This window comes from Takifugu flavidus, chromosome 16 (genome assembly GCF_003711565.1).
Source record: "Takifugu flavidus isolate HTHZ2018 chromosome 16, ASM371156v2, whole genome shotgun sequence".
Taxonomy (NCBI): domain Eukaryota; kingdom Metazoa; phylum Chordata; class Actinopteri; order Tetraodontiformes; family Tetraodontidae; genus Takifugu; species Takifugu flavidus.
This window is the reverse complement of record NC_079535.1, coordinates 808,570-831,631: the sequence shown is the minus strand read 5'-3', so window position 1 is coordinate 831,631 and position 23,062 is coordinate 808,570. Positions and strand designations below refer to the sequence as shown.

Genomic DNA, 23,062 nt, shown 5'->3' with positions numbered 1-23,062 from the left:
TCAGCGACTGGTCCCAGAGCCTGGAGCACTAAGCTGCTGCACACACACACACACTCAACAACACACTACAACACACCTTTTCTCGGGTCGTGTTAACTTAGGCCAGCGGGTCATTTAAGTGTCCACACTTTGTCTCCAATTGTCCACAATCACTTAGATACAAACACATATATACAGTATACAGTATATACCGTATATATACAAAGTATATATATATATATATATATATAATATATATATATATATATATATATACATACACATACATATATACATATATATATACACACAGTGTGTGTGTGTGTATATATATATATATGTCTGTGTGTGTGTGCATGTGCATGTATGTCTGTGTGTGTGTCTGTGTGTGTGTATACACACTATTAAGAAGGTTTCAAATGATTGCAATGTTCTTCTTTTCAGCAGAGGTGAAACTAATGAAGTCGGACTGGGATCAACACAGTTTAACATGATTGAAAATGCGTATACACACAACACACACACATGCACACACACACACACACACACACGCACCCTTCATCACCTTATCAGTCTAATAATTGCATTGGCTTAGAAGAGGGTGTGGTGAGTGCTGATTACAATTGAGCTTCTTTTTTCCACAGACTGAGTCCGTCCATCAACCTAATCACACACCCCCAGACACCCCCCCCCCCCCCCCCCCTGCCAGACACACACCCTTGACCTACACTATATGATGACGCATGGTGCAGCCAACAGAGCATCATGATGTGGGGATCATGTCTGCTGTTGCTCACTGCAGACGTGAGTGTCGGCACACGTGTTTAGATCCAGATCACCCAGTGAGATGGGTGGATGATGGGCGGAGTTTGTTACCCTGACAACCGGCCTTTCTGGAACCAGGTGAGCCCTGTTGGTTTGTGACAGGATAACGACTGAAAAGCAACAAACTCAAGAAGACTGGTGCCTTTTCAGGATTACATGCTGGTTAGATTGAGACATTCTTGCTGCGGTTTGAATTGTGGTCACATCAAAGCAGCTTCTAAATATTCACTAAATATTCTACAGGCAACTGCAGAGGATTCTGACAGAGAAGTCACCTTCTCATGATGGACAGGCTTACAGGTGAGGTCAGACAGGAATCTCCAGGAATGAGGATGTTAGCAGGTGACCTGGGTGACACTTTAAGAAGTTTGAGAGGGTTTTATGTACTCAAGGTCAAAGTCCAGGGATTGTAGAAAAGTAGAATAGAGGTGAAGAAATGTGTGCAAATAGGGTGATGAGGAAGGTCCACAAGAAAAGTGTAGAAGATGGTGGCCAGAGCTTCGATGCTGTAGACAGGAGACAGAGCTGGAGAGGGCAGAGATGAAGATGTTCGGCTTCTTCTGGGGTGTAACAAGGAACCAGAATGACTCCATCAGAGCGACAGCACATGAGAGGTTCCAGAGATTAAAAAGAAAAGGCCAACTGAGATGTTTGAAGAGGCAGCCAGGAGGCCTCCAGGAGGACAAAAGAAGAGAACCAAACCCACGCAGACACTGAGAGCACTGCAGGCACAAAATCCATACCGAAACCTCCCAGAAGCACTGAGCCCATTTATCCATCTTGGAAAAAGAAAAGCAGCAGACGACATATTGGTCTCGAAAGACTTTCTTTTTCAAACCTTTCCCTGTAACAGGTTATGTGTGGTGGTTCATCAGACCCAGGCTGTGAGAACATTAGCAGAGCGTCCAGGACCCAGATGGACGCAGCATCATGTGCAGTTCTGACCTTTGTCACCTCGCAGTCATTGACCTGGTGGGCTAATTTGGGGACTACTCTGCACTAGACCAGACTGGGTCCACAGGTGTGTGCTGGCTCATGCTCATGGTCATGCTCATCTCCTCTATCTGAGCTGGTCTATGGCACTTCCACTCTTCCTGGACTGTTCTGTAAGTTTCCATTTTCCCAAGTCCTAACAGACTAAATATGAAAAAGGAACGGCCACATGTCCCCTGTGGGGTCATTCATCCTAAACTGTTGGACATGTCGCTGCTCTTTTTGCTGCTGTTAAAAATCATTCAATGTGATACATCAAATGACTCTAAAAGAAGAGTTGAATAAGACCTGGTGGTCACAGCCAGGCCTGAAATACTGGCCCAAAAATGATGCTGTACTAGTTCCGGTAATTCATATATCACTTTATTAAAATTGTATTTTATTACCATGCATCTAAACTGTACAAAATGTAAGATGATATTATCTTTTGGTTGGAATTATTTTGTTTTTGGATTAAAAGGAGTGAAAATTAACTAATTTTTACTGATAGAATTGAAATATTGACTCTCGGATACAAAGGTTTTCTATCGTAAAAACTGCTTTTAGACACAGACAGAAAGACAGGCCGCTGAATTATGGAATATAAATGAAATGTCACTTCCAGTAATGGAAAAAGTGCCAGAAAGTGGCAGAAAAGCAGGTCGCATGTATTGCAAAAATAGAGTTGGGCAGCGCTGCCTGCAGCACATAGCGCTCCGCAGGACAGTTAGCCTCAACGCAGACAGAAAAAATGAGCTGACAGAAGAGCTGGAATGAAGCAAAAACACCAAGAGCTGAACAGTTGAAGAGCTGCGTAAGTGTGAGTGGTTTTGGGCCCCAGCATCAGAAATGGCAGCCAGCTGTGGTTGCTGCTGCTGCTGCTGCTGCTGATGCTCCTGGTTGGCTTCACCCACCTCAGAACAACTCTCTATTGGACAAAAGTACAAGACCACTGGCCCAAATCAATAGCAGGGACAGAAAATGCACTTCCATTTAATTAAGATAGCCATTTCCCATCACTCTCCCTCCCTTCAATCCCCCATCCTTCTTTCATCATGTCTCCTCGTGTTAGCTCCCTCTGGGCACGTTGAGAAATGTTGTCGCTTGGAATCTAGATTTAATCGCTGCCGACATCAATGTCATGTTTCTTCAGCCTGCAGCATATTCACAGCCTGCTACCCTAACCCCCACCCCCTTCTATACACACACACACACACACACACACACACTTTTGTTTTTGAAACGTCGTCAAGGGAGCGTTCAGCATTTGCCTGCAGGCAAAGGAACTATTGGGGTCAACAGCGTCACTTGGGCAGCTGACATTTGGCTTCTGAGGAAAAGCTTTGTGCTCTTGTGTGTACAGTCATTGTTATTATTACTATCATCATTATCATTTATTATTGTTATTATTACTATCATTGTTAGCATTTATTATAATTATTGTTATTACGATCTTCATTATCAATGTTATTAGTCATCATGTATTGTTGTTATATAATAACAATAACAACAACAATAATAATAATAATAATAATAATAATAATAATAATAATAATAATAATAATAATAATAATAATGATATTGAGCACCCTGCGTTAATAATATAGTTCAAGATTTCTTTACTATTTAGATGGTGTATTGTGCCAAATGTTATGTTAGTATATGCATAACCCTCCCTATGAAGCTAATGAGCTTCCTGATATTAACATAGTAATAATAATAATAATAATAATAATAATAATAATAATTGTAATTGATCACTAATAACAATGATAATGATAGTAATAACAACAATAATAACAAGTAAATAAATAATAACAAGACAATACACTCAAGAGCACAATATTAATTTTAAAATGTAGCTTCCCAAAACTAATGATGCAGACACATTTAAAAGTTTAAACTGAAAAGAATAATCCAAACAGAGAAGTAGGGAACCTGTGTACTAGCATGGCACTATAATTAGCTCATGCCGATGCTTTTGTTCATGCCATCCATTACAGTGTAATCTGGCCAGGCATGGGCCCAGCAACAGCATCTTAATGCTGGCCTCACCAGTCCTGGTGCATCCTGAAGCAGAAAAATCTTCCTCCCTCAGCTTTCTCCTACTGTTCCAGTTCGAGCCCCTCCTTCCTAGTGGTTCACCTCCTGCCCACTTTTATAGACTGCCGCACCCATTTTAATGGACATGGCCACGGTCCTGCCATCACCGCATGGTGAGCCGTTTCCCAAAGGTGGCCTACTTTGTGCCCTTGACATCAGCTAGACTTTCCAGCTGTTCCTCAACCATGTTTTACCCTGCTCACAACACCCTGACCAACTCCGCCATTGGATTTTCTCCTTTCCTGTGTACCAACCTCCACGCTTCCCAGCCCGGCTCCTGCCTTGATCTATGCAGAGGATCCAATGTTCCTGCTCAACACATTGTGGGTCACATACAGGACTTTTGCCAACATCTAGACCAGCCCTCCCTCAGCAACATCAGCAGGGGCCCTTGCAATATTCTACCTGCTGCTGGCCCTTCCACTGTGTCTAAGGAGAAGGAGGCCTCTGAGGGACAGGACAGACCTCTGAGGGACAGGACCTGCCAGTGAACTTGCCTTCTTCACAGCCTGAGAACAGGGAGTTTATGGGTTTTGTTTTAACTGCCTGCTCCTCATGTGATTGTTTCTGATTTCAGAATCCCTTTGAACTCCCTCCATTGGTGCTGAGTCCTTTGAACTGCAATAGGGTTCATACATGATCTGTTACAATTTTATGGTAAACATCATGATACAGTCCAGTTCCATGTCCTGTAGTCCTTCATCTTACCTGCAGTTCTAGGGTAACCCTGGTAATGCTGACTTAACCTTCACATTGACTGAACAACGGGGAGTTATCCAAGGCTGCAGACCTGCCCGTTAGCAGGATAACCTGAAGCATCCTTCGTCTTCATCTCCACCCAGCTATAATCCAGACCGAATATTCTTTCTCCCCCAGCAAGGCCAAGGCCATGGCCTGACTCCCACATCACCTTTACAACCCCCCCAATGACCCCGTGCATCTCAATATGTGGGGAAATTACCTGCTCTATGAGTGCTTTCTTAAAAAGAGGGGTACACTGTAGGCCAAAATGCGATGGAAATGGATTCAGGTCATCTTACAGCAGTCAGCTGTTGGCCTGTTGGAGAGAAGCGCAAGTAGCTACAGTTTTATTTTTGGATTTGCAAATGTTTGCTGGACATTCAGCCAAGTCTACAGCTACTTTGCAGTTGTCTATATACCCAACATGTTCAAAAACAGACAGACAGGCAGATGGACAAACAGGTAGACAGGCTTTGTCATCCCAGTGGGAAATTTATCTTGGACTTCAGTGTCTGCATTAAAAGAACAACAGCAATTCATGCATCCTTCTATTTATCTTTCTCAGCCATTAACTTGATGACTGGGGCACTGGGGGACTAGAGCAGGGGGGTTAGCAGAATAGAAGCAACTGCACATTCTGGGTCCCACCCAAGGTTCTGAGCCTTCTCAGGAAGTGCAGTTTTTGCTCTAATATGAAACAGAGTCTACATGGGCTTCGCATATCAGATTATTACCTGTGTGTATGCACAGGGACTTGCAGGAGTTAATTTGTGCTGTGGTCCGATCATTGGTAAATAGACCCCAAAAGACTTGGGATCAAACATCATCTCTTCTGAGGTGTTTCTTTCCATCCAGCAGACACAGCTGATGAGGCAGTCAGCACCCTCCATGCTAGTTTCACAACCATTTCCATCCTGCAAATTCCAGTTGACAAATTGTTTTGGCGGTCAGCACATTGCATGTGGCTGCTGGTCCCATCCTCTCCAAAAATCAGCCTCAAACTCAAGGAAAATAGATAGCTCTGGAGGACTAACACCGTGGGTTAGAGGGGACCAAGGAGTTTAGTTGGCTTGTTTTTACTGTGTTCTCATCTGTGTTAATACCCGTTTTTACCCGCTTGTTCTATAAAACAAACTAGGATTCAAGAACATAGTTAAGGCATTACAAGCCTGTTGTGTTGTGCTCGGGTCCTTACTGCTCGGCTATATATATTTACTAAAACACATACTGCATTTCTGTTTTATATGTAAGTTATCAGTGTCAGCAGAGAAATGGAAAGTAAAAAAGACCCAGGTCTCATCAACTCTTGATTATCACCGTCTCCTCAGGATTAGCAAGAGAGTATACAACTCTGTAGCGTGATCAAACCTGATTAGCTGATTAGCACGGGCTGCGATTGCCATCATGTCACCACAATTCATCATCTCTCCACAGCAAATGCTCATCTTTTCCTGCGACACCCACTGAAATATATGTTCTGGGGATAAACCTATTGCACATATTAAGGCAGAAAGTGGGAGAAATTTGACAAAATAGTAAGAACACCTTCATTTCAGAAACAGCAGGATACTGCCGCGTGCAGTAAATCTGATTTTTATTTTTTGAACCAAAATAAAGCTATAATCATGACCAAATGTCTGCAATTATTTACCTTAATAACTTGGCAATCATTTTTTAGTCAAGGAAACATTTGGAAAAGGATCGTCAAAGACCAAAATATGGAGGTGTGCACCAGGCTAACACTGAGCCAGAAATTCCCTGTGGTCATTGTTGGAGTTGATGCCTCCCATCACAATTTCCATCCCACAGTGAAAAAGTGAAGACTGAAGCAAACCTATTGTCTTTACCAGTGCTGTGATGTTGTCCTCTATCTGATCAATGAGCTGTAGCTTTGGGACATCACATGTATGCCACTATTTTCCGATCACGCTTGCTTTGAGAGGTGTTATTTAAACCGGGCGGTAAACTAGTCAAACTGGGTTGACTAAACACTTTGTGCTCTGCAAGTTGAAGGGGAGTATTAATAAACTCAGCATGGACTCTTGACCGAGCTGGATGGTGATGCTGATATGAGTTATACTGCTGCTGGAGAAAGACTGTGTCCAACAACCGTCAGCTTTACAACCCCCAACGGGGGAATCATGAAAAGAGTTGGGGGTTTGAGTGCCACCTGTTGGTGAGAGGTTGGTTATCGGCTCAAGGTAAGTAAAAAAAAACAAAAACTAATGTGTCAGCTGTAAAGGGACCCATTTTTTTGGAATGAATAAGTCTTCTTTTAGTGATAGAGAAAAAAGTGAAGGTCTGGGAATTAGGACCATTCTTTTTTAGAGTTTGAAGTTTTGTGCACCAGCTCCGACGGTGGGAGGAAAAGAAATATATTACAGCTTTACAAGAAAACTCCCCAAAGTGTGGGACAATCTTCACCAACTATTGAAATGGAGATGATTAAGATGAAAAGAGATGAAAAAAAAATAAAAAATCAGTTGTTCTGTAAAAAACAATTAGTTTACACACACACACACACACACATATATATATATATATATATACACACACACACGCATACTGTATATATATATACACATACATATATGTGTGTAGCTAGACTTCAAAGAAAAAAAGTTGCCATTATGTTGGTTCTCATGTTCAAGTATGTTCTGGAGGAATAAGAAAAAGAAGTGGTGATATAAAAATGTGAAACATTTGGTATTACACAGTTGTCAACGGCTTATAAATAAAAATCAATTTAACAAGCCTAAAGTGCATTTTAATGTCAACGGGAAGCTGAAAAACCTCCAGAGGCTTTCCCAGGTATATAAATTCTGCAGTTAAGCTGAAAATAGGAAAAGAAGGATAAATGTCAGTACGGAGAGCAAATTTAGCGTCACTTGTCAGAGCTCTGCGCCCTGTTTTCTGGGCTGTTGCTTGTCTTTGCTGCATGTTGTTTTCTGCCATATGATATCTGCCAGCATGAGGTGACGCACACAAGAGTGGTGCAGTGAGCAGCCAGCCCAGATCAGGACATGATGATTTGTCAAGCCCTTATGGCACATTTAATCCTTGTAGGACTGCTCTAGGGATATTCAGTGCGTATGAAAGCTTCAGTGATGAAGAAAACAATGTGGTCCGTATCCAGTCGGGGTTGCAATCAGCTTTTAGACACAATGAGAATGAATAATTGGCCATTTCAACGTAACTCCCAGTTCAGGACTGGATGGTGTCTCCAGCAGGTCTGGTTTTATTTGGGTGAATCGTTGAGCCCATGAGTCGTGGTCAGAGCCCCTCTGGAGAAGATACGGCCAGCTAGCTCAGGGATCGGATCGGATGGGATTGGATCCTTTCAAGCTTATTTAAAACCCATTCCTATGTTGCTCTGTCTTCCATATCACATGCTCATTTTTTCTTTCTCATAACTGTTGACCCCCAACATAATTAATGGTTATTGCATGAAGGACAGCAAGGGACAGCCGCTGAAGCAGGCCGTGTTGGGAGAGCACTGCAGGCCAGCAGGGCTTGGCTGAAGACTGCATCACTGTCTCCTTTTGTCCACAGTAACGGTTCATCTGGCAGCTTTAGTCGAGTGCAGGTATGCCTGAAAAGTTCGTTTGACTTACGGCAGTACCCTGAACAACCTACTCAGAATGGATGCTGGGTGAAATCCAGTCACCCTTGCTTTGTTCTCAAGGGTCCGCTCTAGCCACCGAGGGACTTTTCACCTCGGTTCCACACTTGTCCCCGAGGCACAAGCTCCCCCAACCCTTCACCCTCTCTGGGCTATCCCCACCCTTCTTGTCTGGCTCACTGACAAACAAGCAGTCAAGCGCACCAAACACAAATGTCCCGGCACCCTCAAACCCCCCACACGTCTGCTGCTTTTCCCACTGATAACCATCTTCACAGGACAGATCCACAGGATGGATCACTTCATCCAGTTCAGCTCAAACCTGAACAGGATCACTGATCCTCTATTGTCTAACCACCCCCCACCTCCACACACAGTTGCTTTCATAAATTCTATGCTCATTATATCCAACATTCATGTCCCTCCAGCGTTTTTTTCTATAAACACACAACAATTCTGCATCCAAGACTGATAGAAATCATTTCAGTCATTTGCTGTGTTCCCACAAACCCACAAATAGTGACGTTTTGCCCAAATTCTTGGCCCAAATCTGAACATTCTAGAGGAAAATTCTTACGACGGTATGCTCGGAACCTGGCCTACTTCCTGGATGTCCTTCTGCCTTCCACCGACATGCTGGGATACAAGTGCAGAGTCGTGCCTTTCAGCCGTCCAACAGGAGACAACAGGAAGCCCGATACTGTCCCTCTCACTCAGGGATTAAAAGCAACCATGTGGAGGAGGGACAGGTGCTGAGGCAGGAGGAATCTCCCACAGATGGTTCAGGAAATCAGAGCTCCTCTCCAAATGGACCAATCAGACCTTTTCATGGTCTCAGTCAACCCCTCAACTCATGGAAGTCCTCCTTCAGGACACCAGCCATGTGAGGGCTTTCTGAGGGACTTACGCATCCTATGTGGATCAACAAATTCACCACACGTTGAACAAACCCAAACCTGCTTTAGTTCTGTTGTGTTTGTGCTCCTGGAGAAGGTCGCAGGACAGCACACAATGACGTAGGCGTGCTGCACCGGGTAAAGCTGGAGATGAACAGAGAGAACGTCTCATTCCAGGCTGTGTGCCGGAAACCGAAGAACCTCAAAAACATCTAAATGGGATGTTCTAAATGGTGGAATCACTTCACGGAGCCGTTCCAGTACTGCCATCAGGGACAGGTTGCAGGTCCTACCGGTGATGAGCCCAATGACTCATCCTCAGCATAATAATCCATCATCATCATTATCATCCTCATAATAATACAATAGTAAAACAACAATAGTAATAATGTCTTCGTCTACAAGTCATTTCACAATTTCAAGTCTCAGGAAGAATCATGACCAGAGAAGTCCTCACACACACACACACACACAGCCAGCAAACAGGGAGCAAAATGTTTTTTCTCCTTCGCCATCAATTAGGGTTGGTTTAATTGCTCACTTAATCCAGCGCTCTTGGTGAAAAATCATTCCAGAAGAGACACACAGAGGAGTAAACACGTTAGAGCTCTTAAACACTCACAGAGCACGCGATGCTTTTCATACAGATGGAAAAGGAAAGATTTGGAAAATGCTGTACCTTTGCTTTTAGCTAGAAGAGCAGGAGGAGGCAGAGATAATTGGGGATCCACAGCAAAAAAAAAGGGGGAAGAGGGAGAAGATTTTAGTTCAAACAGCAGTATATCAACGTCAAGAGTGTCCAAAAAAGCTAAAATGCTACTTTAAAATGCTTAAAACATGCATACACTGTCTCCAAACACTTCACACAATAAGTCCCACACAAAGCTTTTAGGAAGAAGAACTATAAACGTGCACGTCTGTGTACACTCTCTCATCCCAGGTTGGTCTTATTTAGACTTGCATCTTTTTTACATTGGGTTTCCAATTTTCCTAAACGACATGTGTTGGATGGGTCCCAACTCATCCACTCCTTCACTGCTCCCTGGTCCTTCGTGCACTACTTAGTGCATTCACTGATGAGCTGCTTTTGGGTGTGAATCAGCACACTTTAATTGACATTTTCTTTTGAACTAATGAATTATTATAGAACACTTTTGTTGTTGATATGCTACTGCTGTCTAACAAATTAACCTAATTACTGGTGAACATCATGGCTTAGCTTAGCTCAGTCAGCATCATTGCTCCCACACGACTTCACAGTTCCTCATTTTATTTCATCCTAATTTTATTTCTCATTATTTATCATGGACCAATACCAACAGGCTAAATATTAACATGACAAAAGGTTTAAGGTTGGTGTGTGAGAAACCTGGGATGAGAATATGCCAATATTGTCCAGCGTTACTAAGGCATGCAGTTTCACACTAGAACAAGAAGGAGGAGGAGGAGGAGGAGGAGGAGAGGGTCATACCTTGATCTGCCATCATATGTGCAAGGCCTTGAGAAGAAGAAGAAAGCAAGAGGGCGTCAGAGAACACTCAGTTTCAATACACTTTGGTATTGTGATGATCCATGTTTTCCAGAGACAGAAAACATGTCATCAGAACACGCTAAGTTCACACGAAGCTTCCTGGTGAGCAGGAGGCTTCTCATCAACACATGTTGCTTCTGATAGTCGAGGCAGGAAAGACTCATGACAAAGATGGTGTAACGAGACATCACGCTTGAGTGGCCGCGTTTGCTACGATGAGCACAAAACACTCATACTTTCATCTCCTTCTCATCTCATATCTTCTCTTCTCATTTTTCTTTTCTCATCTCAACTCTTCTCATCTCTTCTTGTCTCATCTCAACTTTTCTCATCTCATCTCTTCTCATCCCATCTCATCTCTTCCTTATCTCATCTCTTCTCATCTCATGTGCTTCTCCTTATGGATTGAGTCCTGTAATAATTCCCTTCACTCACAGTGGCTGTTGGCAGCGTGGCATGAAGCCATTCTGCTGTGTTCGTACACCTGTATGTAAAAACAATCCTCCACACTGTAAATAATGTTACTAATTAACTGCCTTGATGAAGCACCTGCACAGCAACAAGAAGCTGCTAGATGAATACAATGGTGAACATCAACTCATTACTTATTTAGGTGCTGTAACAGAGCAAGTTTCTGCAAGTGGGACAGTAATAACTAAGTTCAGTAGCCCTGGCACACAGGTGATTTTTAGGCCTGGAGCCAGTGTGAACAGGTGATCTGGGTGTGAAACCAAAACAGGAGGAGCACTTGTTTGTTACACACAACATCACAGTTGTACTGAAATAAAGAAATGAATGAACACACAAAAGTACTCATGACACATGATGAGTCGAACAGACTTGTAAATATCCCCTACACTTATATTTATTACACATTTATAAACATATTCCTGTTGTTCAAGGCACCTGTCTGGACACCTTAGAACAATTACGAGTTTGACTGGAGCCCAAAAAACCCTCGAAGGTTAGTCGTTCCCAGTCTTTACATTCACGGTGTTGCCATTTTATTCAAACTCACCTGGGATAGAGTGGTTCACCTCTGGAACGGAAGGAAGCAGAGAACATAAGCAAACAGAGCAGCATTAGAAACACACATCACTGTATGTTCTGCTAAAATGGCTCTACGTTGATGGTCCAATCAGTGGCGGGAAACATCGGCCATCGTTGATGACGACGACGACGACGACGACGACAACAACAACAACAACATATGCCTTATTCCATACAGCCGCTAATTAAATGAAGTTGCTGGAAATGAAGTAAAGGGTAATGGACATGAAACGCCCTGCATGTTCTGTGCAGCACAGCACTAATTGATCCTGTAGGTGGCTGATTTGAACACAGCCAGATGGAGTCAATCAGATATGCAGCAGATATTAATTCCCCTCAAACGGACTCGTTCCTCTTGAGCTGTGAACGGTCACCTCTCTCTCTCTGTCTCACTCCTCCTCTCAGCGTGGATTATCTCATGATCTTCCTCCTGCTCCTCAACTTTCAGCTCTACTGAGTCAACCTGCTAATTTACATGGTATAGGAGGAGCAAACTCCGAGCGCCCGCAGGAGGCCCGGCGGACATTGACTCTGTGGTGTTTCCTTCTGATGACTCAGCAAAGATGATGTTTTTTTGTTCTATAAAAGCTATAAAAGCGGGATGGAGCCCTTTTCACACTCACATGTTTAGCACGGTCCTGTGACGGCTGTGAGCAACATCTCTGAACATGAGGGTGGTGGAGGTGCAGCTCTTCACCATCTCCTTTCAGAGAGCAGAGGGGCGTTTGTGGGCGAGGTGGCTGCTGCGAGGGGGGACGCAGGGGACTCTGTCCTGGCATCTGGTCGAGTACAACTCTCCTACTGGCGGTGGGCTGCACCTGCTGGCACTCCTCTGTCCACAGCAGCCGCTGCAGCCGTATTTGCCCGAGATCTGCAGGATTCCACTGCTGCTCTAGTCACGTGGAGGGGCAGGAAAATCCACAACTATCTCCTTGGTCTTCTGGGCATCGCGGTGGATGTTGCTGTCTCCACCCCACTGCTTCAACTCTTACACCTCCTGCCTGTATGTGCTCGACTCCCCGGGCTGTCCACTGTGTCATCTGCGTAATTGACACCGAGGGTTTTCTTCTTGTGTCCGGCTCTGAAGCCGAAGGTCATCAGGACTCAAGGTAACAGAAATGAACTTTGTCACATTGTGGAACTGGAGGCCAGCTGAGGATCGGCCTCTGAACACAACACTCCCCCAGTTACAGCCTTTACAGCTCAGACTAGTGGAATACTGGTGGTGACGCTTGACCTTCTGGAATGTTCCACCATGTGCACGCAGGGCCTTTGGAGTTAAGTCGGAGTGACCGCTGGGTTCTTAGTTACATCTCTGACCGAGAGTTTGACCAGACGGTCAAACCAAATGTCTCCCATTTCAGAACGATGGACGTTTCTGTGCAGAAATGGTCTGTAGCTTTGATCTCGTGTAGAAACACAGAATCAAAGGTACTTATTGAACAAGGTAGCCATCAAAGAGTTGCTGGCACAACTCCCAGGCGCTGGACTCACCATATATAACTCAACACAACTACTGTATGGGGAGAATGTTCTTAAATTTATAAATACTGTGGATTATATCCCGGAGTATTCTTCGGGATTTGGTCTTAAAAAAAATCCAATCCAAAGTGATTACCTTCCTCTGGCATGACTCACAGATGCGTCGGCAAACTTATTTATTCATCGGTGGACTTGGAATCTGGGGCATGAGTAGTCGTGTGTAAGTGTGGCTCTCTTTCAGTTCAGTAGCCAAAAGGTGAGGTGAGGATAGGGGAGGATTAGAGTTGAAAGTGGATTACTTACAGGCATGAGTCATTATGCGTGGAGAAAATAGGAGAGAGCAGTGATTAATCAGGTCTTTCAAAGTGCGTCCCTTCACCACAGATGAAGGCAATAACATGTATGATGCACCACTACATGGACACACGGCGGGCTTGGCTGGCTTTGATGCTGCTGCCATCAAAGCCACGTTCCTGTGTGTCCAACTGATCAATTCAATGATCTGAACACACTCCGAGAGGGACGCGGAGGTCAGAGGCTCATGTTGGCTTCTCAACGGCCTACAGGGAAGTCACTAAATAAATAATACCAAACATTAAATAAGAAGAGAAAAAGGAAAAAAAGACAATTTTTTTCTCACACTAATGTGTCTCGTATTATATACTGTGATATAAAAGGTAATTTTCTTGTCAAATTTTGAATTATCTGACAGGAAAGTGCAAACATTGAGGATCACTGATATTGGCAACATCCACGCTCTTTGATCTATGTAAAAATAACCTAAACTCACCATGTTGATTTTACTCTCATCATTTCTAATATCATACAGTAACTTTAAAAATACGAGACACTCTCCTATCAATTTACCAACATTGGTAGCCCCAACGGCTAATTTGCTAACCCAATGGCTAATTTAAAAAAATTTAAAAGGTGTTTTGAACTCCCAGAAAGAGAATTCAGAGTCATCAACACCACAGCTGTTATGGCAGCAACTATAAGCCCACAGACAAATGGGAGCATGGAAAAAAGGCTACATTGATCTTTAGATTCTGACATTATTTAGATGCTAGCCAAACCACGAGACAGCAGTGTTAAAGCAACGTATATGTGCGCTGCTTTAGTGCTGCTGTCTCATGGTTCCAGGGGTAGAGGATCAATATCTCCCTCAATAATTCCTCAGAAAAGGAAAAAGCTAGCTGAAGTGAAGAAATGTGGCTTCTACTGACAAACTAGGCAAGCAAGAAAACGTTCTTCTGGAAGATTAGTTAGTATCATTTTTCTTTATGTTTAGTGCATCTGAGAGGCATGACCCGAGGCCTGGCCCAAGACCTGACATGATCAGACGATGCTTCTGTGAGGCTTCAGTCTCTTGTAGGACTGTAAAGCTCAGCAAACACTCCTTTGTGGGTGGGTGACAAGGGGACACCAGAGCTTGAAGATTTCCTTTGCCGCGAACGTGCCGTTTTAAAGCACACACATCTTTACACGGCACGTTCAGCCATGTCAGCAGACTCCGCCCACTGCCACACTGCTCTGACCCCACCCCCTCACCTCGTTTCATGCCTTTTCCCAGCCACCAGCAGTGAAAGATAAGAGACCTAATCTGGAAATTCCAGATCCCCCCGGCCTTTTGTCTGCGAGGGGGGATTTGGAACCAGACCAAATGGGATGTAAATTTCACTTTTGTGAGCTTGTCAGGAAAGAGGGAGAAAACCAACAGAACAAATCCATTAGAACAAACTGCCTCTGATTTGAGTCATTAAATGGAGGGAACAAGGGAGTTCAGCCACTTTCTTATTTAAGTGCTATTGATTATCTCATCAGGAATCAGGTTAGCGTCCACCCTCAGCAGGAGCTTCAGGAAGCCTGAAGAATGTGTGGATTTCCTGTAAATGAGTATGCGAACAGCAAGAAAAATGAGGGGAGGTTTAAGAGCACAGACAGTGGGAAAGGGTGTACAATAATGGTTTTTTTCCTCTGAATTTTCATTCAATTAAAATGACATAAAGAGAACCTTTTTGCCAAAACAGTGGAGTGCAATAAACCGGAGGGAACGTGTGCTGCAAAGCAACTGAAAAAGAGCCGCTAACATGGCCAGCCATCTTGTAATGCGGTAAAGAAAGGGTGCTCGGAAGGCTCCATTCCCTCTGTAGCCGTCCTTATCAGTGCCTCCAGCTGAGGCCATTAACCTGGCTAACCAAGCTTGGATTAGCTTTGTGCTTTCGCACCCCATGCAGACACACAGGGCTTACCAATGAAGGCAAATGCCGGCAGAATCAAAGAGCGTCTGAGTCCATGATTCCCCAACGCAAAACACGCAAAGCAGCACATTGTGATAATAAGTGCAAACCCCACAAGAAGTGCACCAATTCCTTGGAGAGAGAGTGTTGTCATAGGCAGGTAGTTAAGAATCACATTGTCATAATACAGTAATGATGAGAAGGATAATTGTTGAAAGTGGTTCCTGGCACATTCAAGCAGCATTTTTGAGGCGGCGCCATTCAAGCAAGCACACATTTACAGTGGAAAAAATGTTGTGCTGAACATATTACCTTCGTTGCAGAAGCGCCCCTTGTACTCTGTCTTGGAGCAGTCACAAACAGGTTCGGCATCCACGACTAAGCAAGTTCCTCCGTTCTCACATGGGTTTACGGTGCACCACCCCTCGGATTCCAAGAGCACTTTAAGACTTCCCAAGAACTGCGGTTGGGAGATGCCATATTTGAGGTCTGTGATGGTGCCCCTGAAGGGCTGCATGTTTCGCACTGTGGGCAAGGTAAGTGCGCCGTTGCGGATGTCCTGTGGAACTCCACCCAGGAACAGGTCACTGACTATTTTCATGAAGAGACGCTGGGGCCGCACTTCATCTGCCTTGGCTTGGCCATCGAGCGCTAGCACGGTGCGTTGGTGATACCTGCTCAGGGCAGCCAAGTGCCAGCTTCCGTCATCGACCCTTCCATTGGACACCACAGTCGTCTCGGCACAGTCGATACTGAAGCGCAGCTGAAGTCGCCCCTCCGTCACTGACAACTGCAGAAAATCACAGTAGCCTCCATCATCAAAGTACAGCAACAGTGCTTCTGATGCTTCTGTTTTGAGCTGAAAGCTGAGGTCACCACGAGTGCTGGCGTCCCATCGGAGGTAGCGTGCCCATTGACCTGGTGTGCCTAAAAATTCCATTCCCAGACATGTGCTAAGGAAAACCTGCAGCCCAATAAAAAAACCTATAAGATCCATATTTGCTGAAAAAAAAATGTAATCCAAAAAAGTTTCAGGAGAATGGATCCACAATTGGGTCTACAGTAAGTGCAGGGAGATCCTCTGATAAATATTTGCTATAAAAATAAGCTTTCATTTGGAAAGGGGCAGTGTGGGGAGAACAGTCATGGTTTTAACAGTCTTAAGGTCGTTTACATCAGCAATCTGGAAGAGTGGATCCCTCTGGACTCTTGCAGAAATAGGAGGAGGTGGAGCCGATGGGTTCAGATGGTTCTCACACTTCAGAATTGTTACACTTCTCAAGACTCATGATGTCCAGTCTGGTGGAATAAATTCGTTCTATTAGCGAAAGCCAAAAGTCCTCAGTCATGTTGTCTCCGTTGACGTGCCGCTGACATTCGATCCGCTGGTCAACCTTGGTTCCATCACTGCCAGACAGAAGGAAGGTGGGACAGTTTCAGCATTGGCATTTTAGTACACGCATGTTGCATTCAAGGTCTATCGGCCGGAACAGAGCGACACCTCTCTGGGACTCAAGTGGAGACAAAATCAAACAATCGAAAGCACAACGTAGCACCTTCATTAATGGCAAAGTTGTGTGCCCCGACAGAGAGTAAACCGTGACATCGAATGCATCGTCAGGACTTCAGCCTTTAACTGTGCGCACAATCTGACTCTGCGTTCCCAAGCACTGCAAGCTCAATGGCCACATAGACCCTAAATTGTGGCACAAAAAGATGGGTTATAGCGCAATACAATGTTAAATTGTAGACAGGAACATTTCCAGTCTACACTGAAAGGGAAAACAGGATTTTACGGTTTTGTCCAGCCAATAGCTCCACATCCAGGGGTACGGAGTTTATAGCGTCGTACCAAAGAGACAGGGATTAAATCATTGATCTACTGAGGAACAATAGTTGAGATCTCTCTTTAATGCAGTTCCAGGGAAATTCTGTCTGCTTAACCTGGAGATTGATGAGAGGCTCCTCTTTCTAAACCTCACTAACCACAAAAATCAAACCTGTTAAAAAGGGAAAGTCTGTGAAAACTGCCTGTGGACTTGCAGGGGGGGTATCAAAGTGGTTCTGGAAGGACAGTTTGGGTTTTAGGAGTTCAAAACGGCCACACAAAACACAAACAGTCATTATTTAAGGGGACCGTTTATAGTTCAGTCAATTCCTCTGATTTCAGCAATTCCACCTCAACATGTGACACGTCTGCATTATCTTCACCTTGACGAAGGTCGTTGGGTGCTATCAGTCATCTGCTCCCTAAATTAACCTCATTCCTCACATAGTAGCACACGGCTATCAGCAGACTGCCTTTATCTGATGGCCAGCCATCCCCAGACACACACACACACACACACTCGTGAGATATTCTGCACACACGTCCCACCTCAGGAAACTCACCAGGGTCTAGTGGTTCACCTCTTTCCTCTGTGGAAAACCACCTTAACAACCCCCAAAACACACCTGACTACTGCTAGTAATCAGTATTGCTTTTCTTACTCCTGACATTCAAAAAAAATGTCTGATAATTATCCTAATAATAATGTAGTTTTGTGTGGAGACATTTCCAGGAATAACAGGAAGTTCTTGAGTTGCTTAAATTGTCTTTTTTTTATCTTGTAAGACAGAAAAGGCTCCACACAAGTGACCTCTGGCAGGGAGCAGCGACGCCGCTAACAGTGTTGGAGCACTCCCTCAGATATTTGGATGTAAAGCACAAGTGGCCTGCTGGCAGTACCAGTCAAAGCTGACTCGACCCCAGCGGCCCATTCGGGGCGCCGAGTCAGCGGCAGACCAGCGACTTCAAGGTCTCGCGTGGCGTTAAACGCAGTGTACACGTAAATTACTAGTTCCCATTACACATGACAGAAAAAGTCTCTCAAAGGACCACATTTAAAATAATTCAATGGTGTTGTTCGGATAAATGTCTTGAGGGGCACCTGCATGTTCAAGATAAACGTGATCAGTCAGCCAGAGGCTTTAAATAGTGTGAGCTGAGAGTTCGTTAGTGGGAAAATGGGATCTTCCGCTGAAGGACGCCATTTCAAATCAAATGATAGCATCAACTCCGCTTCTGGCATATTGACCTGGTCAGTTAGGTGCCAGAGGGGGTTGTAGTGTTTAGTGGTTCATGAAATTAAATACAGGTGCAACAGAGGGGCCACAACGAGGCGGCCCTCAAAACAGCGCTAGTTTTATTTTCCAGCTGAGCTTTTCTGACCTTTTTCACCAATTTTGGGTTTAGAGAGGGCCAAAGGGCCACTGGTGTCTCTGACTAAAGAACGTATACCAGACCGGGTGAGCCCAACTGATATTTGTCCCAGAGACCAGAAGAGGCAGCTCCACCACCGCGGAGGGACGCACAGACGGCCAATATGTGCCAGTAGGGAAAGTCGGGTTCCTCCTGGATGGTGCAAGACGCCATTGGCAGTATCAGGAGGATGACTTCATTGATGGTGTTGCAGGCGGCCCCCGTCCTCACCTGAGCTACATCTAATGGGACGGGATGTTTTGGCAAATCCTCTACGTGGGTCCATCGCCTCGTCTGTGGATTTTTTTGCAGGGGGTCCTTGAATTCAGTGAGAAGAATGGTCTGTGGCTTTCTCCACAGATGCTGCTTTAAAGCTCACACACACTTCAACACTCCTCCACCTTCCGTTGGTGAGTATTATGGTGTTTCTAAGATAATACCAAACTCATTTGTTTTTTGTACATTTATAATCTACACTGACCTTTGGGAATCCTCGAGCAGGCCTGCTTCCCAAACCCCAACCTACAAGCAGAAACACACCTCCCATTTCTATTTGTATGAAAAATGCAGACTTAGTCTGGCATTATATTCAGTGTGTGTGTGTGTGTGTGTGTGTGTGTGTGTATCTTGTCAGGGGTTAAAAGGCTAAATGTGCTGGATCATTGTTCTGTGTGAAAGGCTCCTTTGATGGAGCCCAGAGGGACCAGTCCATGTACTCTCTGACAAAAGACAGCACATTAGCGTGTGTGTGTGTGCACGCGCGCGTGTGTGTATTTATGTGTGTGTGTTTAAATGGATCCACTTGTAAGTCTTAAGCAGGTGCTGCTCGCACAAATGATCTGCAGCGATTCAAAGAGCAACAAAATGTCCTCCCTGTAAATGAGACCTCAGTTACGCAGCGCTTCTTTTACCAAGATTAGCTTGTGATGTCGCCGCGCGACATTTCTCACACCGACAGTGATGCAGCAGTTTGATGCCGAACAATTGTAGCGAGCTGCCATTTTCTGCCAGTGCCGCAGTGGAACACGGCAAAACTCGGCTTCCAAGGATGCAACCTGGTAGATGAGAAAAGGGAGGAGGAGGAGGAGGAGGAGGAGATGAAGAGGAGGACAATGTTCCGCCTCATCCACTCCCACTCATGCATCACATGGTGCTCTTCCTTCTCTCCCCTCATCCTGCTGCATACGGAGGCTGGAACCTGCATCTGGGAGCGAATCTCCTCCCAACTCTGCGTTCTGGACCGTCTCTGCAATGAAGGCAGCTATTTGATCACGTCCCTTTAAAGACAGCAAATCAAGTTTTATTCAGGATTTTTACACCCACAAACAATTGAAATCAAATGCAAATGTAGACTAAATCCTGAAATCACGGAGAAATCAGATCCAGCTAAAATGAACCAAGCAGAATTGCATCTCCTTCATCAACAATGCACATTTCTCATCACTAAATTCCTTTGATCAAAATACGTTGATTATTTCAAAGGCCGTTCACACGCCAGCTCTCTCTCTCTCTCTCTCACTCACACACACACACTCACACACACACTAATTCTTCTTTTTAAATCCGAGTCCATCGTTTTAAACCATTTTTGAAAATGAAAGTGGAATTATGCGTTTATCTGCGGGACGGTGTTTTGGCGGCGGGGGGCAGCGGGGGAGGGGGAGGGGGGGCAGGTCGGACACGCCTGCCCGGGTTCTATGGTTCTGCTGCAGCACCCTTCAAGGCATTACATCACCCAGATACTGAGCGCCCAAGACGGCACTATCAACTCAACGCGCGCGCACACGCACCCAAGCGCACACATCCTCGATGCCTAATTTAAAATAATAATAATAATCTGCATTAGACCTACGAACAGATAGTAAAAAAAATTAAAAAAAAAAAAAAAATCCACGCGCGTGCGCGCGAACTGGCGACTGGGGCACACGCGTCAGCATGAGCGAACACACCCCAACACCCTGCCACCAGCCGCGGCTTATATAACACCAAACGGCCTCCTCCAGGACGGAGCTCCGGCTTTCTGGGCGCCTTCTATCCGCACATCGCGGCCGGAGGCCGCTGAGATGGAGACGGTCCATGACGGCAGAATAAAGTCCGCACATGGCGCCAAAGCATCAAATTGCATTTTTTTCGATAAACCCGTTATTTATCCTTATTTATCGCCATTTCAGTGAGCACGGAAGACAAGAAGCCAGATGGAAGGAGCGTGTGTGAGAGGACTTTCGCGTGAACGCAGACAGAACACAAACGCACTGGGAAAGAACCCGAAAATGCAGCCTGCCGTTCCGCTGTTACCTTGAGAGCCCTTGGCCTGTGCGCCTAATAAATCTGCACGGACTCATCACCAACCAGCAGCTCCAGTCTGGCCCAACAGCAGCTCCGTTTGGAAGGATTTGAAAAGATTAATAATCATTTAAAATAAAAAATTATCTATACATAATATATCGGTATTTTCCACGAAATGGTCCCAATTCTTTGAAATTAAAAATCCATTCTGGTCAAACGTGAGGAGGGTATGATGTGCGTGGCGCGTGCTCGTGCAGGGGCTGATTAGCACCTTGGGGCCTCCGCGCTCGCAACACACGCATTTCTTTTTCGGGTCACGCCCATTCGAAGTCTGAGCAGAAATTCTCTGCGCATAAACGCCGGAGAATTTTATAATTCTGGAACCGCAGGAGGTGGGGGGTGCAGTAACACATCAAACGAATCAGTATTTGATCGATGATCAAATAACGCAGATGAATTGTCTGTCGAGGCGTCGGGCGAAGGCCCGCACGCTTTGCGGCAAGAGGCGGATTTTCGAGGCGCAGCACACCGGGGCCTGGTGCTGGCAGGTGCGGAGGAAGCTGTTAAAATATTTTCCTAAATATTCCAAACGACGCGATGAAGCTCCGAACAATCCGCTGCTGATTTTTAACGGGAGGCAGGAAAAGTGGAGGGCTGAAGGCAGTTGATCAGGAGCTGACTTGCTACATTTCCTCCCACTGGCGCCATTTGAGCCAAAAATTAACCACAATCACCACCACCATCATCACCATCTATCCTTATTTCTAAATGCAGCATTTCCTTAAATCAAACGTCCCCTCTGCTTTGATTTGTTGAATTAAATTGCAAATAATCCGCCCATTAAATTCTGATCGAAAACATATAATGTGATGGAATTTGGGAATAGAAAAAAAAAAGACAAAGCCAAAAACGCGCGAATACAGCAGATGATTGTCGGGGTGGACGCGCAGAGGTCGAGGCTTCCACCACCGCGGCGTCCTCCAGAAAAGCCTGAAGACTGAACGAATGGATGCACAGGGCCCACAATTTGGTTGACATTTAAACACGAAGCTGCCGATGAGAACAATGCGCGGACACCGGACACCTGACGAGCACGCTCTCCATTATTCATCAGCTGAAACATGCGCCGGAGAAGGGCTGCGGGGCGCATTTTCAACGCTTCGCGGCCGCTTCGCCTCTTTAAATATTCTACATTTATTTCCAAGAATAATTCGATTAAAGAAGAGAAAAGAAAATTGACCCAGTCGACAGCGCCTGAGAGGGGGCGGGGGGTGCTCAGGGTCCTGTCAACGCCTGTCATAGTCTGCTCCACGGAGGTAAAGTAGAGGCCATCATGGCACAAATTCAACCCGAGTCTACATCAAAGAAAGAGCGAATCCTTCAAGGAGACTCGCCGTAACCCACCCGGTGCGTCACAACTGCTCAAAGTGGTGCAAAAGTATCAAAGTTCCAGAATCTAAGGCTGAACGCTGCCTTCTCCCGGCGCGTGCTCCCCCCCAAAACGGGCTTCGAACCGACGGGATGCATCGAAAAAAGAAACGAAACGAAAAAACTGACCTGATTTTAAATCCCAATATTTAAAACCCAGCTGTCCCGTTCTTTAAAATCCAGCTCCGTGCGTCAAGCAGCAGCAATGGTCCAAGTGCGCGCAGTGGTGGTGAGGTTCCGTGACAATCGGGCGGTACCGGGCCAGACCGGGCGGGATCTAGCGCTCCTCACAGGTGCGTCGAACGCGCTTCATCACGGGTACAAAAGCCGCTGTTGAGGATCCGTTCGGATCGCTAATGGCTGCAGGTGAGGAGAGGGGCGCACGCGCAGACGCACACACACACGCGCACAAACGCACGCCCCACTCTGGCCCGTCCTCTACTCAGTTCAGCAATCGGCATTTAAAGGCATATGCGTGCTCGTCAACGCGGGGGATGTACTCCAAATGTTGGCGCTCATCCAGCCTCCGTGACCGTGTTTGACCGTTTTGGAATTGATTTGTTTGTTGTTGTTTTTTTAAATTCTGTGTATTCTCTTTTATTTTCGCTCTGTCACATGAGGAATTGCCACCTTCTCCTTTTAAGGCATTTAAAGGCAGGTGGGACC

At 45.2% G+C, this 23,062-nt stretch overlaps 1 protein-coding gene and 1 long non-coding RNA gene across 18 annotated transcripts in view; one reads left to right on the top strand and one right to left on the bottom strand.

The window, feature by feature from the left end:
• The window catches only part of nrxn3a (neurexin 3a), a 70,863-nt gene extending 48,041 nt beyond the window's left edge, over positions 1-22,822 (bottom strand). For 5 of the 17 annotated variants that reach the window (XR_008954196.1, XR_008954200.1, XR_008954198.1 and 2 more), the window contains exons 1-5: positions 22,526-22,821; positions 15,754-16,848; positions 11,688-11,708; positions 10,610-10,636; positions 9,761-9,829 (exon numbers count right to left, since the gene is read on the bottom strand). Coding sequence is in view for 10 of the 17 variants with exons in the window: in XM_057058187.1 (XP_056914167.1) it covers positions 9,761-9,829; positions 10,610-10,636; positions 11,688-11,708; positions 15,754-16,438 (802 nt within the window). In the remaining 7 variants the exon portion in view is untranslated. Of the gene's footprint in view, positions 1-9,760; positions 9,830-10,609; positions 10,637-11,687; positions 11,709-15,753; positions 16,849-22,525 lie in introns of all 17 variants that reach the window. The other 12 variants (XR_008954195.1, XR_008954199.1, XR_008954197.1 and 9 more) reach the window with 5 other exon arrangements.
• Positions 20,187-21,124, top strand: LOC130539692 (uncharacterized). Its single transcript, XR_008954202.1, has 2 exons — positions 20,187-20,774; positions 20,854-21,124. It is a non-coding gene; the product is annotated as an uncharacterized LOC130539692 (long non-coding RNA).
• Positions 22,823-23,062: the final 240 nt, after the last annotated feature.